Source organism: Salvelinus fontinalis, chromosome 12 (genome assembly GCF_029448725.1).
Source record: "Salvelinus fontinalis isolate EN_2023a chromosome 12, ASM2944872v1, whole genome shotgun sequence".
Lineage (NCBI taxonomy): Eukaryota > Metazoa > Chordata > Actinopteri > Salmoniformes > Salmonidae > Salvelinus > Salvelinus fontinalis.
Genome location: NC_074676.1, coordinates 22,626,695 through 22,644,910, shown reverse-complemented (window position 1 = coordinate 22,644,910; position 18,216 = coordinate 22,626,695). Strand labels below are relative to the sequence as shown.

The 18,216-nt window shown below is 41.6% G+C and overlaps 1 protein-coding gene across 4 annotated transcripts in view; it reads left to right on the top strand.

The window, feature by feature from the left end:
- Positions 1 to 18,216, top strand: part of LOC129867000 (voltage-dependent calcium channel subunit alpha-2/delta-1-like) — a 138,276-nt gene that overhangs the window by 104,949 nt on the left and 15,111 nt on the right. For 2 of the 4 annotated variants that reach the window (XM_055940076.1, XM_055940078.1), the window contains 4 exons: positions 6,452 to 6,604; positions 6,747 to 6,799; positions 6,875 to 6,930; positions 8,714 to 8,840. The exons of 1 other annotated variant lie outside the window; for it this stretch is intronic. In XM_055940076.1, coding sequence (XP_055796051.1) covers positions 6,452 to 6,604; positions 6,747 to 6,799; positions 6,875 to 6,930; positions 8,714 to 8,840 — 389 coding nt within the window. The remainder of the gene's footprint in view (positions 1 to 6,451; positions 6,605 to 6,746; positions 6,800 to 6,874; positions 6,931 to 8,713; positions 8,841 to 18,216) is intronic. One more of the 4 variants, XM_055940077.1, reaches the window with a different exon arrangement.

Sequence of the window (18,216 nt, the reverse complement as noted above, 5' to 3'; positions counted from 1 at the left end):
TCTCACCTCACTTGCTCATATTGTATATAGACTTATTTTTCACTGTATTATTGACTGTATGTTTGTTTTACTCCATGTGTAACTATGTGTTGTTGTATGTGTCGAACTGCTTTGCTTTATCTTGGCCAGGTCGCAATTGTAAATGAGAACGTGTTCTCAATTTGCCTACCTGGTTAAATAAAGGTGAAATAAAAAATAAATAAATAAATAAAAAGGACATTCAGAGACTTGTCCCATAGCCACTCCTGCATTTTTTAGCACCCTTACCCAGATCTGTGCCTCGACACAATCCTGTCTTAGAGCTCTATGGACAATTAATTTGACCTCATGACTATTTGCCCTGACATACACTATCAACTGTGGGACCGTATAAAGACAGATGTGTGCCTTTCCAAATCATGTCCAATCAATTGAATTTACCACAGGTGGACTCCAATGAAGTTGTAGAAACATCTCAAGGATGATTATTAATGGAAACTCCATTTCTTGTCTCATAGCAAAGGGTCTGAATACTTATGTAAATAAGGTATTTCTGTTTTTACTTTGTCAGTATGGGGTATTGTGTGTAGATTGATGAGGCGAAAAAATTATTTCAACCATTTTAGATTAAGGCTGTAACATACCAAAATGTGGAAAAGGTCAAGAGGTCTGAATTCTAATGGAAAGGGAAAGTTGAACAAATTGAAGTGTTTTCTTCCTAAGCGTAATGCAAGGCATTATCGCTGGGATATAAGGTAACAACAGGGCCTGTCCAAAGCTAAAAGCGTAAAAAATTAAAGGTACAAAGTGTTTGTTAGGTGTGTTAACATCCGACCGTGTTTGGGAGTCCCATAGGGCGGTGCACAATTGGCCCAGCATCGTCCTGGTTTGGCCAGGGTAGGCCGTCAATGTAAATAAGAGTTTGTTCTTAACTGACTTGCCTAGTTAAATATTGGTTAAATTTAAAAATAGATTAAAAGATGCTTAAAATGTTTAAAAGACAAAGAAATTATTGTGATTGTGTTGAAATGTTTTTGGGAATAAAGATAGACATGGTTTTATAAAGAAAGTGGTAATATTTAATTCAGTACAGACATTTTGTAGGCGGCTTAATTTACCCTGTCACGTGGCTCAATTTATCCCATCCCCGGTTTAAGCAGGACCAAGGGACCACTTTTTTGGGACAAGCTATGTTTTGAACACTTTAATGTTTACATGAATTCTGATTATGTCCAGGGATACACAACATCCTGAAATCTATGTCGATATCTTTGTTAGAAATAATATTATATTTCCCTTGATGGTGACTGCCGGGTTGGGAAAGACTAATGGCGTTCGCATGCTTCCCATCCGGAAGAGTTCCGAACAGTTCGTACATACACTACCATTCAAAGGTTTGGGGTCACTTAGAAATGTCCTTGTTTTTGAAAGGAAAGCACATTTTTCTTGTCTACTACAAGAAATATTTTAATTAAATATCTGCAAAGGCATAAAGAGGCCCATTATCAGCAACCATCACTCCTGTGTTCCAATGGCATGTTGTGTTAGCTAATCCAAGTTTATAAATATAAAAGGCTAATTGATCATTATGGCTAATTGATCATTATCAGCACAGCTGAAAACGGTTGTGCTGATTAAAGAATAAAACAATAAAACTTGCCAGAATCAAATAACTTTTTTCAGAAACTTTTTCATAACCTTACCCTGAAATGCTTACTTACAAGACCTTAACCAACATTGCAGTTCAAGAAATAGATTAAGAAAATATGTACTAAATAAACCTAAGTACAATATAAAAGTAACACAACAAAATTACAAAACAATATCAAGGCTATATACATGGGGTAACGATACCGTGTCAATGAACAGGATAGTCGAGGTAGTTTGTACATATAGGTTGGGGTAAAGTGACTATGCATAGATAATAAACAGCGAGTAGCAGCAGTGTAAAAAAAGGGGGGGGGGGTCAATGTAAATAGTCAGGGTGGCCATTTGATTAATCGTTCAGCAGTCTTATAGCTTGGGGGTAGAAGCTGTTAAGGAGCCTTTTGGACCTAGACTTGGCGCTCTGGTACCGCTTACCGTGTGGTAGAAGAGAGAACAGTCTATGACTTGAGTGACTGGAGTCTTTGACAATTTTTGGGGCCTTCCTCTGACAGCGCTTAGTTGGTCCTGGATGGCAGGAAGCTTGGCCCCACTGATGTATTGTGCCGTACACACTACCCACTGTAGCACCTTACGGTCAGATGCCGAGCAGTTGCCATACCAGGTGGTGATGCAACCGGTCAGGATGCTCTCGATGGTGCAGCTGTATAACTTTTTGAGGATGATCTGGGGACCCATGACAAATCTGTTCCGTATCCTGAGAAAGAAAAGGTGTTGTCGTGCCCTCTTCACAACTGTCTTGGCATGTTTGGACCATGATAGATTGTTGGTGAGGTTGACACCAAGGAACTTCAAACTCTCGACATGCTCCACTACAGCCCTGTTGATGTTAATGGGGGCCTGTTCGGCCTGCCTTTTCCTGTAGTCCACGATCATCTCCTTTTTCTTGCTCACATTGAGGTTCTTGTCCTGGCATCACATGGCAAGGTCTCTGACCTCTTCCCTATAAGCTGTCTCATCATTGTCGGTGATCAGGCCTACCACTGTTCTGTCATCAGCAAACATAATGATGTTGTTGGAGTCGTGCTTGGCCATGCAGTTGTGGGTGAACAGGGAGTACAGGAGGAGCTTAAGCACGCACCCCTTAGGGCCCCGGTGTTGAGGATAATCGTGGCAGATGTGTTGTTGCCTACCCATAACACCTGGGGCCGGCCCTTCAGGGCACTATGGTGTTGAACGCTGAGCTGTAGTCAATGAACATCATTCTCACATAGTTGTTCCTTTTGTCCAGGTGGGAAAGGGCAGTGTGGAGTGCGATTGAGATTGTGTCATCTGTGGATCTGTTGGTATGGTGTGCGAATTGGAGTGGGTCTAGGGTTTCTGGGATAATGGTGTTGATGTGAGCCATTACCAGCCTTTCAAAGCACTTCATGACAACCAACGTGAGTGCTACGGGGCGGTAGTCATTTAGGCAGGTTACCTTTGCATTCTTGGGCAAAGGGACTATGGTGGTCTGCTTGAAACATGTGATTATTACTTACTCGGTCAGGGCGAGGTTGAAAATGTCAGTGAAGACACCTGCCAGTTGGTCTGCGCATGCTCTGAGTACACGCCCCAGTAATCTGTCTGGCCCCGCAGCCTTGTGAATGTTGACCTGTTTAAAGGTCTTGCTCACATCGGCTATGGAGAGCGTGATCACACAGTCGTCCAGAACAGCTGGTGCTCTCATGCATGCTTCAGTGTTGCATGCCTCGAAGCTAGCATAAAAGGCATTTAGCTCGCCTGGTAGGCTCGCGTCACTGGGCACCTCGTGGCTGGGTTTCCCTTTGTAGTCCATAATCGTTTGCAATCCCTGCCACATCCAACGAGTGTCAGAGCCGGTGTAGTAGGACTGTCATGCGGGACTAGGTGTGTGAGGAAGAATCAGGCACAGAGAGCAGAAAGTTCCACAGGGAAAAGTGCACTTTAATATGGCACAAAATCAAGCCTACAACACAGGGCGCGGTAATAAATGGACCACCCAAAACACAGGGTACCAGGTCTAGAACACGAACACACCTAAATAACGCACACACGTAACACAATAATAATCCCGCACAAACAAGGGCGGGTAAACGTACTTAAATAAGGAAGCCCATCAAGCACACAAATAGACACAGGTGCAACTAATAAGACAAAACAAACAGACAGCGAAAAAGGGATCGGTGGCGGCTAGTAGGCCGGTGACGACAACCGCCGAGCACCGCCCGAACAGGCAGGGGAGCCAACTTCGGCTGAAGTCGTGACAAGGACTCAATCTTAGTCCTGTATTGATGCTTTGCCTGTTTGATGGTTCATCTGAGGGCATAGCGGGATTTCTTTTAAGCGTACGGATTAGTGTCTCGCTCCTTGAAAGCAGCAGCTCTAGCTATAGCTCAGTGCGGATGTTGCCTGTAATCCATGGTTTATGGTTGGGATATGTACGTACTGTCACTGTGGGGATGACGTCCTCCATGCACTTATTGACAAAGCCCGTGACTGAGGTGGAACACTCCTCAATGTCACTGGATGAATCCTGGAACATTTTCCGATTTGTGCTAGCAACAGTCCTGTGGTGTAGCATCCGCGTCATCTGACCACTTCCGTATTGAGCGATTTACTGGTACTTCCTGCTTTAGTTTTTTTTTACTGACGGTTCTAAGGTACCCCAACCTTCTCCCTCTGTGTCTCCACCTTTTCTTCACGCAAATTACAGGGATTTGGACCTGGTCTGCAGAGAGCAGTATATCCTTTGCGTCGGACTCATTAAAGTTTGAAGATGTTATCCGGAGACAGGTGTTTTATACAACATTCTTCTTTCAGTGTTCTCTTTTTGGACTATCTCCGCATTTGGCAATCATCTCTCTGCTTCCACTGGGAATTCCACTGATTTCAAAACTCAGTCAACTTATTCCATGACAACGACACCATTTATTCCTCATCATTGTAATCAGAAAACTCTACAATGGAAAGGTTTTTACCTAAAGTACCAGTCAAAAGTTTAGACACACCTATTCATTCAAGGGTTTTTCTTTATTTTGACTATTTTCATTGTAGAATAATAGTGAAGACATCAAAACTATGAAATATCACATATGGAATAATGTAGTAACCAAAAAAGTGTTTAACAAATCAAAATACATCTGAGATGCTTCAAAGTAGACACGCCTTGATGACAGTTTGGCACGCTCTTGGCGTTCTTTCATCCAGTTTCATGAGGTTTTCACCTGGAATGCATTTCAATTAACAGGTGTGCCTTGTTAAAAGTTCATTTGTGGAATTTCTTTCGATTTGAATGTGTTTGAGCCAGTCAGTTGTGTTGTGAAAAGGTAGGGTATACAAAAGGTAAAAGTCCATATTATGGCAAGAGCAGCCCAAATTTGCAAAGAGAAACGGCATATTTCTCTGCAGATCTACTCAAGCTCTGTCTGTTTTGATGGAGAGTGTCGCTGCACAGCTATTTTCAGGTCTCTCCAGAGATGTTAGATCGGGTTCAAGTCCGGGCTCTGGCTGGGTCACCCAAGGACATTCAGAGACTTGTGCTGAAGCCACTCCTGCGTTGTCTTGGCTGTGTGCTTAGGGTCGTTGTCCTGTTGGAAGGTGAACCTTCGCCCCAGTCTGAGGTCCTGAGCACTCTGGAGCAGGTTTCGCTTTGTCATTGTGGGTTATTTTGTGTAAATTTATGAAGAAAACAAATTATTTAATGCATTTTAGTATAAGGCTGTAACATAACAAAAGATGGGAAAAGTCAAGGGGTCTGAATGTTTTCTGAATGCACTGTATGTAAGCTATTTGGTTAACTATTTAGCAGTCTCATGGTAGAATCTATTCAGGAGCAATTTGGTCCCAGACTTAACGCTCTGGTACAGTTTGCCATGCGGTAGCAGAGAGAACATTCTATGACTTGGGTGGCTGGAGTCTTTGACAATTTTATCTGACACCACCTGGTCTAGAGGTCCTGGATGGCAGGGACCCCAGTGATTTACTGGGCCGTACATACTACTCTCTGTAGGGCCTTGTGGTTGGAAGCAGTTGTGGAAGCGGTGATGCAACCAGCTGTAGTAGTAGTGCTGCTGTAGTACTTTTTGATGATCTGAGGGCCCATGCCAAATATTTTGAGCCTCCTGAGGGGGAAGAGGCGTTGTCGTGCCCTCTTGATGACTGTGTTGGTGTGTTTTGGATTATGATAGGTCCTTAGCGAGTGGACACAGATGCACTTGAAGTTATCGACCCACTCCACGACAGCCAAATCGATGTGAATGGGTTGCCTACCCTTACCACCTGGGGGCGGCCCATCAGGAAGTCCAGAATCCAGTTGCAGAGGGAGGTGTTCAGTCCCAGGGTCCTTAGCTTTGCTTAGGGCTCCTGAGTGGTGCAGCGGTCTAAGGCACTGCATCTCAATGCAAGTCCCTGGCTCGAAACCAGGCTGTAACATATCCGGCCATGATTGTGAGTCCCATAGTGCGGTGCACAATTGGCTCAGCGTCGTCTGGGTTTGGCCAGGGTAGACCGTCATTGTAAATAAGAATTTGTTCTTAACTGACTTGCCTAGTTAAATAAAGGTTAAATAAAAAAATATATACAAAAAGTAGTGATGAGCTTGGAGGGCACTATGGTGTTGAATGCTGAGCTGTGGTCTATGAACATTATTCTCACATAGGTGTTCCTTTTGTCCAGGTGGGAAATGGCAGTGTGGAGTGCAATAGAGATTGTGTTATCTGTGGATCTGTTTGGGTGGTATGCAAGTAACAGTGAGTCCAGTGTTTCTGGGATGATGGTATTGATGTGAGCCATGACCAGCCTTTCAAAGCTCATACATTGAACACAGCTCTCTGTTCCCTGAACACAGATAGGTCAGTTCTTTGGGGAGGTGGACCCAGTCGTGATGATCAATCTGGTCAACACATCTCTGTACTCCTTCAACAAGACCTACGACTACCAGTCAGTCTGCAACCCTGAGAGAGACTGGAAGGCTGCTGCAGGGCCACGATCTGTTTACGTGGTGAGACACACACAGCACACACCCGCATTAATGCATGATCTTGCTTTGGTTACCTTTCATGCTACACATACTGTACTGTATGTGTATATTTTGTCCATATGTTATGAAGTGTGCACTCAGTGTTCTCCTGTCCCCTCTCCAGCCCACTATAGCAGACATGCTGAGTATAGGCTGGTGGGCCTCCACAGGTGCCTGGTGAGTTAACTGGCTGGATCGTTTATCTACTGTCGTCTGCTGTTTGGACCAAGCATAATATGTTTGTCTCTGTAGGTCAATAATGCAGCAGCTCTTCTACAGTCTCACATTCCCAAGGTTCCTAGAGGCAGGTCAGTTTTAGAGGATAATATATTGGATGAAATATGTGTTTCCAAAACAGTGAATTTGTAGTTATAATGGTACAAGATGTTTGTTGTGGCTAAAATGGCTGTTGATTCTGAGAACATATACAGCGCATTTGGAAACTATTCAGACACCTTCACTTTCTCCACATTTTGTTATGTTACAGCCTTGTTCAAAAATGTTTTAAAGAAATAATTGTCCTCATCAATCTACACACAGTACCCCATAATGACAAAGCGAAAACAGGTTTTTAGAGGTTTTTGCAAATGTATAAAAGGTATTCAGACCCTTTGCTATGAGACTCGAAATTGAGCTCAGGTGCACCCTGTTCCCGCTGATCATTCTTGAGATGTTTTAACAAAATGATTGGAGTGCACCTGTGGTAAATTCAATTGAATGGACATGATTTGGAAAGGCCCACACCTGTCTATATAAGGTCCTACAGTTGACAGTGCATGTCAGAGTAAAAACCAAGCCATGAGGTCAAATGAATTGTCCGCTGAGACAGGGTTGTGTCGAGGCACAGATCTGGGGTTAGGTACAAAAGATATCTGCAGCATTGAAGGTCACCAAGAACACAGTGGCTTCTATCATTCTTAAATGGAAGAAGTTTGGAACCACCAAGACTCTTCCTTGAGCTGGTTGCCTGGCCAAACTGAGCAATCAGGAGAGAAGGGCCTTGGTCAGGGAGGTGACCAAGAACCCGATAGTCACTCTGACAGAGCTCCAGAGTTCATCTTTGTAGATGAGATAACCTTCCAGAAGGACAACCATCTTTGCAGCACTCCACCAGTCAGTCCTTTATGGTAGTGTGGCCAAATGGAAGCCACTCTTCAGTAAAAGGCACATGACAGCTCGCTTGGAGTTTGTCAAAAGGCACCTACAGGACTCTCAGACCATGAGAAACAAGATTCTCTGGTCTGACGAAACCAAGATTGCTCTCTCTGGCCTGAATGCCAAGCATCATGTCTGGAGTAAAGCAGCCACTGCTCATCACCTGGCCAATACCATCCCTACGGTGAAGCATGGTGGTGGCAGGATCATGCTGTGGGGATGTTTTTCAGCAGCAGGGACTTGGAGACTAATCATGATCGAGGGAAAGATGAACGCAGCAAAGTACAGAGCGATCCTTGATGAAAACCTGCTCCAGAGCGCTCAGGACCTTAGACTGGGACGAAGGTTCACCTTCCAACAGGACAACGACCCTAAGCACACAGCCAAGATGATGCAGGAGAGGCTTCGGGACAAATCTCTGAATGTCCTTGAGTGGCCCAGCCCAGATTTAAACCCGATCAAACATCTCTGGAGAGACCTGAAAATAGCTGTGCAGCGACCCTCCCATCCAACCTGACAGAGCTTGAGAGGATCTGCAGAGAAGAATTTGAGAAACCAGATACAGGTGTGCCAAGCTTGTAGCGTCATACCTAAGAAGACTCGATGCTGTAATCGCTGCCAAAGGTGCTTGAACAAAGTACTGAGTAAAGGGTCTGAATACTTCTGTAAATTTGATGTTTCAGTTTATTTGTTAAAAAAAGAAAAATGCTTAAAAAACAGTTTTTGCTTATTCATTGTGGGGTATTGTGTGTATATTGATGAGGGGACTTTTTTAGTAAATCAATTTTAGAATAAGGCTGTAACGTAACAAATGTGGAAAAAGTGAAGGGGCTTTGGACTATTTATTTGGAGGAGATGTAAGCACAGATGTTTTGTGTTGTGTTTTTGGTTGTGTATGGTAACAGTTATGTAGTCTCTCTCGCTCTCTCTCTCTAGTGGACTCAGATGATGACATGTCTGCTAACATGTTTAAGGAGAGTTGTATCACAGAGCAGACTCAGTATTTCTTTGACAACGAAGATAGATCCTACTCGGGAGTCCTCGACTGTGGAAACTGCTCCAGGTGTGTGTGTGTGTGTGTGTGTGTGTGTGTGTGTGTGTGTGTGTGTGTGTGTGTGTGTGTGTGTGTGTGTGTGTGTGTGTGTGTGTGTGTGTGTGTGTGTGTGTGTGTGTGTGTGTGTGTGTGTGTGTGTGTGTGTGTGTGTGTGTGTGTGTGTGTGTGTCCACGTGTGTGTAAGTGATGTAAGGGTCGATTCCAATTTCCTCTTTCCTGGATAATAGCTTGTTGTGGGCAATAATATTTTAAATGTGAATATGCAGTATATGTGATATTTTATACAACGGGTGCGTCTCATCCTGAATGCTGATTGGTTAAAACTGCATCCAGACGGTGTTTATTCCACAAGTTACCACTGGATAAATCTAAGACGCTTTAATGCCTATTTACTCTCTTCCATCTGACTGCGCAATCCACTGTCTCATCAGCCCAGCCAGACAATTCTATTAACTTGATCTCCACTATAAAAAGCATCTAGACTTTCTCACATTTCTTTTAAACTAACATTTAGTTTTCAACAGCGAAGATTTCTATAAACCTTGCTGTCTGTCTCTCGAAATTTGCAACATTGTTTCAATATACACATTCGATCTCCAGCTGTTTAAAAAAATAATCTTTAACTAGGCAAGTCAGTTAGAACAAATTATTATTTACAATGTCGGCCTACCAGGGAACAGTGGGTTAACTGCCTTGTTCAGGGGCAGATCGACAGATTTTTACCTTGTCAGCTCGGGGATTCAATCCAGCAACATTTCGGTTACTGGCCCAACGCTCTAACCACTAGGCTATAATGAACATGTCTGGAGTTGGGATGAGACAGACAGGCGGCTTTTCTCAGCCAGCCGAAATCATGAATCAGCATAATTTTTATGGATATATACAAAGAGAGATCAATAGAAAAAAGGTCAAACAAAACTAAGTGCAGCTAGTTTGCAGTCTTTCCAGCTTCAGTTTGAAGTGATTGTGCTAGCTGTGTTGTTGGATAGCTCTGAACAACATTGTCCTGACGAGAGAGGACATTTTCTTTGCCAGGTGAAATTGTGCATCATTAGCTTATTGTTATGGATGTATGCAAATACATGTCACTAGAAAACAGCTTAAACAACTGCAAATGAAGCTACTTTGTTGTTATTCTGGCTGCACTGTTTGACGGGACTGTAAATTAGCCGTAGTTGGCTAGCCTTTTCTCAATAGGGGGTGCTGTTGGCACTTTGTAATAATTTTGTTCCCAAATTAAACTGCCTTGTACTCAATTCTTGCTCGTACAATATGCATATTATTATTACTATTGGATAGAAAACACTCTCTAGTTTCTAAAACCGTTTGAATTATTTCTCTGAGTGAAACAGAACTCATTCTGCAGCACATTTCCTGTCAGGAAGTGAGATTTCTGAAATCGAGGTCCCTGTTATAGGGTCAGTTTATAAGTCCCCATGCAAGCTATGGGGCTACATGCACTGCATACGCCTTCCTCTAGATGTCAGTAAGCGTTGAGAATTTGAATGGACTGGATTGCACCATCTGGGACACTATAAAGGCTCATGGAACGGAAGAACCGTTCTTTTCAACGGGGCGCCTGTCGCAAGAGGGACATCACAATGGCGTCCTGAAAAGCTTTCGTTTTAGCAGTTCTGTATCTCCGGCTCTGATTTAATTAGATTTTTGTCTTAAAAACTTCATAAGGTAGTTAATTTAAACCGACTTATAGCAGTTTATATCAGTTTATTGCGATTTTCTGGAGTTTCTTTGTCACGCGCTATCGCGAGTTGGACACCTCTCAGGTGGATGGCTAGCTTTAGCTGCTATTTCTACAGGAGAAGAGGACATCTTTCAACCAAAAGACGATTGTTCTGGAGAAAGGACACCTTGCCCAAGATTCTGATGGAAGCTCAGCAAATAGTAAGCAGTCTTTATGTTGTTAATTCGTATTTATGTTGACAAATGTCAAATAATAATTCCGCCATTAATTTCCGTGCGGTCTCGCTTTAGCGCACGCTGTATGCGTAGTAACGTTAATTTTAAAAATGTAACACAGCGATTGCATTAAGAACTAATTTGTCTTTCATTTGCTGTCCAACCTGTATTTTTTTGTCAAGTTTATGATTATTTATTGATTAGAATAGGTGCCTCTCCAAAGATTTCTCCCGACATTTTCTGGGAAGCTTGGCTACTTCTCTCATTGTATAACCACGATTTGTGCCGCTAAATATGCACATTTTCGAACAAACTCTATATGCATTGTGTAATATGATGTTATAGGACTGTCATCTGAAGAATTCTGAGCAGGTCAGTGAAAAAATGAATATATTTTGGTGGTTTATACGTTATCGCTATTTTTGGCTTGAATCAATGCTGTTGTGATGTTTGCTATTGTGGTAAGCTAATATAACGCTATATTGTGTTTTCGCTGTAAAACACTTAGAAAATCTGAAATATTGGCTGGATTCACAAAATCTGTGTCTTTTATTTGCTGTACACTGTGTATTTTTCATAAATGTTTTATGATGAGTAATTAGGTAATACACGATGGTCTCTGTAGTTATTCTAGTTGCTTTGGTGAGAGTTGTGATGGTGGCTGCAATGGTAAACTATGATTTATACCTGAAATATGCACATTTTTCTAACAAAACATATGCTATACAATAAATATGTTATCAGACTATCATCTGATGAAGTTGTTTCTTGGTTAGTGGCTAATTATATCTTTATTTGGTCGAAATTGTGATAGCTACCTATGCAGGAAAAAAATGGTGGAGAAAGAAAAGTTGTGTCTTATGCTATCGTGGTTAAGATAATAGATTTACATATTGTGTCTTCCCTGTAAAACATTTTAGAAATCAGAAATGATGGCTGGATTCACAAGATGTGTATCTTTCATCTGGTGTCTAGGACTTGTAATTTAATGATATTTAGATGCTACTATTTACTTGTGACGCTATGCTAGGCGATGCTAGTCAGCTTTTTTACTGATGGGGGTGCTCCCGGACCCGGGATTGGGAGTAAGTAGAAGCTAGCTATCAAGCAAGGGATGATAACGTTGCAAGCCAGTATGGCGATAGAACATTTAGAATGAACGACTGGGTCGCATCCATAGATACAGAACAAAAAGACTTAACCACTGGGTAACGTCTCTGGCATCGGAGCCGATAGACCGAACGACCAGCCGGCTTGGGTAGCAACCCTAGATTTGTATCAGGACTATATCTTGTGGATGAAATAGTATGAATATATTCATTAAAATAACGTTTTTAATAAAAATACTGTACCAGTCAAAAGTTTGGACACACCTACTCATTACATGGTTTTTCTTTATGTTTTACTATTTTCTACATTGTAGAATAATAGTGAAGACATCAAAACTATGAAATGACACATGAAATCATGTAGTAACCAAAAAAGTGTATTTGAGATTCTTCAAAGTAGCCACCCTTTGCTTTGATGACAGTTTTGCACAATTGTGGCATTCTCTCAACAGCTTCATGAGGTAGTCATCTGGAATGCATTTCAATTAACAGGTGTGCCTTGTTAAAAGTTCATTTGTGGATTTTCTTTCCTTCTTAATGCGTTTCAGCCAATCAGTTGTGTTGTGACAAGGTAGGGGTGGTATACAGAAGATAGCTCTATTTGGTAAAAGACCAAGTTCGTATTATGGAAAGAACAGCTCAAATAATCAAATAGAAATGACAGTCCATCATTACTTTAAAACATGAAGGTCAGTCAATGCGGAACATTTTAAAAACGTTTAAAGTTTCTTTAAGTGCAGTCGCAAAAACCAACAAGCGCTATGATGAAACTGGCTCTCATAAGGACCGCCACAGGAAAGGAAGACCCAGAGTTACCTCTGCTGCAGAGGTAAAGTTCATGAGCGTTCCCAGCCTCAGATTGCAGCCCAAATAAATGCTTCAAAAAGTTCAAGTAACCGACACATCTCAACATCAACTGTTCAGAGTAGACTACGTGAATTTGGTCTTCCTGTTAATTGAAATGCATTCCAGGTGACTACCTCATTAAGCTGGTTGAGAGAATGCCAAGAGTGTGCAAAGCTGTCATCAAGGCAAAGGGTGGCTACTTTGAAGAATCTCAAATATGAAATATGTTTAGATTTGTTTAACACTTTTTTGGTTACTACATGATTCCATGTGTTATTTCAAAGTGTTGAATACTTCACTATTACTCTACAATGTAGAAAATATTCAAAATAAAGAAAAACCCTTGAATGAGTAGGTATGTCCAAACTTTTGACTGCTACTGTAGGTCCCTAAGGTTATCTTACAGGACAAAGCATTAATAAAGAAGCCTAGCAAATGATAATTGATCATACAAAGGCATTTCATTTCATTTATAGCATCTGAAGAAGTAACCTTTCAACCCAAAACCAACCACCATTGACCAATCAAATGATATCAGTAACTTAAACACTCCCAGGCCCAATCTCCATAGGGTGTCACAGCATTTAAAGGTTTATGTGGGGGGATGAGACCAATGTAAATAAGACAGAATTCCTGAGAAGATCATAAAATCTTTTTGCATATAGTAATTCAGAGTTCACCCTATACAGATACAACTAACCCCCGAGGTTATACATACATGTAGATAACATTAAAGTTATCCTCAGTGAACAAGTTTCAGATAGATACCATACATGGATACTATACTATTAGTATATCACATGAAATATTCAGTGTTCTGAATACTGAAACAGAGATATTTACATTTTGACCCTTCAGAGAGGGAAGGGCTGACTAGTCTTTGGGCATTGTCCTTTGTTCCTGCACCATTTGCCATGCAGGTGTCAGAGAGCATATAAATCATCCCGATATGCTCATCCCGATATGTCATCCTCTGGTGGGGTAGATCCGGAATGAGGTCCGTTTCCTGCCCTCCTCTGTGTTTTCCTGCTCTTTCCAGGCAGCTGCTGCAGGCTTGGCTCTGATCAGATGCACATTACCTTGATCTGTCAGGAACTGGACACAGAGGGAAACACTGTTTACTGAGAGCTCTCTCCTAACCGTTTACCCCTGTTTATGCGCTGCAACTCACACATGATGCGGGGGTTGAATGTAGGTAGAAATGCAGTGGGTATATGAGCCACGTGCCTGACTCTCTTTCTCTTCAACATTAACAACTAAAGACACTTAAACTTTAATGAGTGCCATAAAGAAAGAACCATTCCACAGACGGAGAGTGTTGCTCCATTGCCCTGTAGTATGTGTGTGATTTAGTATTGGCTGTGTGTATGTCTGAACCAGATATATATCACCACGGTAAGCGCATGTGTGTGATGATGCGGGTGGCAGGAACGGACAGCTTTTTAAATTTACTCTCATCTGAGGCAGTTGAAGAACATGTTGTGTGAAAGCTTTGTTAGTCTGTTGGTAATGTGTTTCCCTATGTGTTTGGGTTGGAATCTGGTAGAGCTGTCTCTCCGGCTCTCTCCTGGAATTATAGTGAATTCCATTGAAGGAATAATAGGACATTCCATAGAAGGGAAGTGCAGTGGCATGTGTTCATGGATGCCAAGGGAGGCCAAGCTTCCCCATATAAAATAAAATACTTATAAAAATGTATCTTTCGTCTCTCTGTTTCATAATTTTCCTTCAATTGGCAAGTGTCTTTCTCAACTGAGGTATCAGAGCGAGGAATCAGAGCCCATGTATCTGATGCTATCTGGTCAAAAAAGAGTATGACATGTTGGCATGTTGCCGCCAGTAGCATTGAATTCAATAGCAAGTGATGCCAGCTAGCATTTGGCCTCCCTTGATAATTTCGAAAACCAATCAGTGTTGATCTGAGCTGAGTGAGCTCAACTGTGGATGGTCCTGGCACAGCAAAACATATATAATGCCAAGGAAGGCCAGTTTGGATTTGACTTCCCACCAATCAAATCACACCAAAGAAAAATGTATTTGTTAGCTTATGGTGTGTGTCGTCCTGCAGTAGCTAGCTATGGATAGAGATGGGGATGAAGAGTTTCTAGTTAAAAACGATTTTGTAGCAGCTGAAAATCAAGGAGAATGGGAGGCCAACTTCAAAATAGGATATGGTGCAGGGGAGAGGAGCATGGGGTGGAATCCAATCTTTTAACAATGAGAATTACAATAGGACTGACTGGCTAGCTGGGAGTGCTAGGCTAAAGAAGCTGTTTTGCTGGCCATGCCTTCTATTTGACAAAAGTACATATTTGCTCAACAACCATTGGGACACCACTGTTTTTTCTGATGTTGCAAACCTGGGCACGTCCCTTGACCGACATGGAAAATCAAAAAAACACATTATGGCAAACCTAAAACTTAAGGAGAGGTATATCTACAATTCCATGTGTATAACTTGTATTATCATCTACATTTATGATGAGTATTTCTGTTGAAACGATGTGGCTATGCAAAATCACTTGACGTTTTTGGAACTAGTGAATGTAACGCGCCAATGTAAACTCCGATTTCTTGTTATAAATATGAACTTTATCAAACGAAACATGCATGTATTGTGTAACATGAAGTCCTATGAGTGTCATCTGATGACGATAATCAAAGGTTAGTGATTAATTTTATCTCTATTTCTGCATTTTGTGACTGCTATCTTTCGCGGGAAAAATGGCTGTGCTTATTGTGGTTTGGTGGTGACCTAACATAATCGTTTGTAGTGCTTTCGCTGAAAAGCATATTTGAAATCGGACACTGTGGTGGGATTAAGAACAAGATTACCTTTAACCCTTTCACACGTACCATCACACGGGTGTGATCGTTCTACAGTGGTCCCTGAAGCGTACGATCACACCCGTGTGATTAGAACACTCATTTAGAACGCTCGTTTAGAACAGCCAGTTTCGAATGACGCAACAATCAGCGTTTGAGCTGGCCACACTTTTTTCAGAAACTATTTACACAAACACAGTCCTTACAAAGTTATGTCCAGAATGTGAGCAGTTTTTTTTTGGATTCAATGTTCAGATATTCACAGAAGTATATATAGCATAACACAATCATCCTAACCGGAAAAATGTAGGCTACATTTGTCCTAGCGCTAACTGAGGAAAGATTGACCCAACACAAGCAGTCATATTTTCTAACTCTCGGCTGACATAAACTACAATATGAATTAGCTAATAGCAATTACTATGTATAATTAATCACATCACGGGTGAGCTCACCATTGATCGAAATAATTAGGTAAACACTTTTTAGAAATCGAAAGTAATCCGACGATTAGTTTCAGCGCGCAGCCATGCATTTTTTCCTCACAGAAACCGAAGATAATAAGACAAGATGAGTTTGGTCTGTTTATAGTATGCATGTTGAAGGGGTGTGTCATCTACCGTCGTTCACATTCCACCATTCATTTCCGGAAGTCCTCAAAAAATGTGTGAACTCTTCCTCACCTCATTTTGTTATAACATATTTGGTCAAACAGACAATTACGTGAACCCAGAATGCATTAAATGTCAACAAACATGGCTACACAGCTAATTAGCTTAGCTCATCATAATCAGTACAACCTTCAAAAAAGTATTTTACACACATAATATGTGCCCATTACAATCTGTGCAATAATCGGAATGCATGATTTGTCACCTAGATTTGAAAACGTGAATGAAACTGTAAATACACAAATAATTGCCACACAAATAATTGCCAAACATTTTCTGATAGTGATTTACTGATACAAGTGGCGTGTGCCGGCAGTCAACCACGTACCCTCTCTCTCTAAACCATTCAGTGTTGTTGTTTATGTATGTAGCTAGTGAGCTAAGCTGTAGCATTAGCAATGTCTTTCAAAAGGAGACAACAAACAAATGTGGAAATTCTGGAGATTTTAAAAAATTCTGACAATGTGTCTGAGTATGAAAGTCAGGAATCAGATTCTGACAGTGACAGTGAAGAGCTTCCCCCCAACCTTGTAGCCATTGAGAACCTTGAATCTGAATTTCCCTTGTCCACTGACGAAGTCCCAGGTCCCTTTGAAGATGCTGGTGGTGATGGAGGCATACCAACAGTGGATGAAGTACAGGAGTTCTGTGGTAGCTGGAAGGCCACCAGTCATTTCACCCCTCCTGGCCCTGTTGTTTGCTTTGACGAGTCCCAGTCTGGAGTGCAACGCCCCTTGCCATTTCCAACTGAGGCAGAGTGCTTCAAGTTGTTTCTGACAGAGGCGCTGGTGGGAGACAAATTAGAGACCAATCGCTATGCCTTGGAGCTACAGGATAAGAGAGAGCCAGGAGTGGGGGACAACCACAATTAGTGAAATGTATACATTCCTGGTGACAGTAAAGACTGCTTTCTAGTTCTGCTGCTATGACTGCATTTCATCAACGCTACTACCATCCTAAATGACCTGTTATACAAAACAAGAAATGTTAACAGCTGGCAGTAAAGTGCCATAACAAACGAGACGTCCATGTCCTCTACACTGTCCATACAGCAACCATGTCGGCCACAGGGAAGGTGGACCACCTGACAGGAGAGAGAAACAAACCAGACAGAGAAATATGAAACCAGACTGCGTGCTTGACTATTACCTCAAAATGGGGGCAGTGGATAAGGCTGACATGATAAACAGCTTTGTGGAATACACGACCAAGTGGTATAAGATATTTTTCCAGGGTAGTGTCAAAATACAACATGCCAATACTTCTGACGCATTTAGCATTGTTTTACAGAGCTAATATAATAATGTAACTAGCTACATAAGCCCGATTGAATATAACACCATAAAAGGTGAGTAACATGAGTAACATTACCTAGCGTGTCCGCAGTTATAAGGAATATACACAAATATATGATGCTCCATACACACAGTGAGCTACAGTAGAAACGGTATAACACGACACAAACTATTATAACGTAATTAGGCACTTACTTTGATAGAAACACAGTCTGGATTTGAAGATAGGTGTCTGTAGTGACGCCTCTAGCACTGAGACGCTGTGCCACTTGGGAGTCATAAGGCCAGGGTAGCTTCAAAATACAACACATGCTAATACTTCCCTGATGCAATTAGCATTGTTTCCAGACCTAATAGAAGAATTTAGCTAGATACCTAAGCATTGAGTATAACACCATAAATGTTATGAAATGAGTAACGTTACATTGCGTGTTCGCGGTTATAAGGAAAAACATGATGCTACAGTAGAAACGACATAACACAACATGCAGAAACTATTATAACGTAATAAGGCACTTTGATAGAAACGCACACATTTCCAAAGTTATTATTGGTAACGAAAACAACTTTGATTGCGATAAAGGCGACAGGTGGAAAATATGAACACGTGTATGCAGGACGGCAGATGAGTAAATGTCTGCAGACTTGAACTGCACAAACAATTGAGAAGTGTTTGGGGAATTTTGTCCTGGTCAGACATGTCTAAAAAATTAATTGGTCC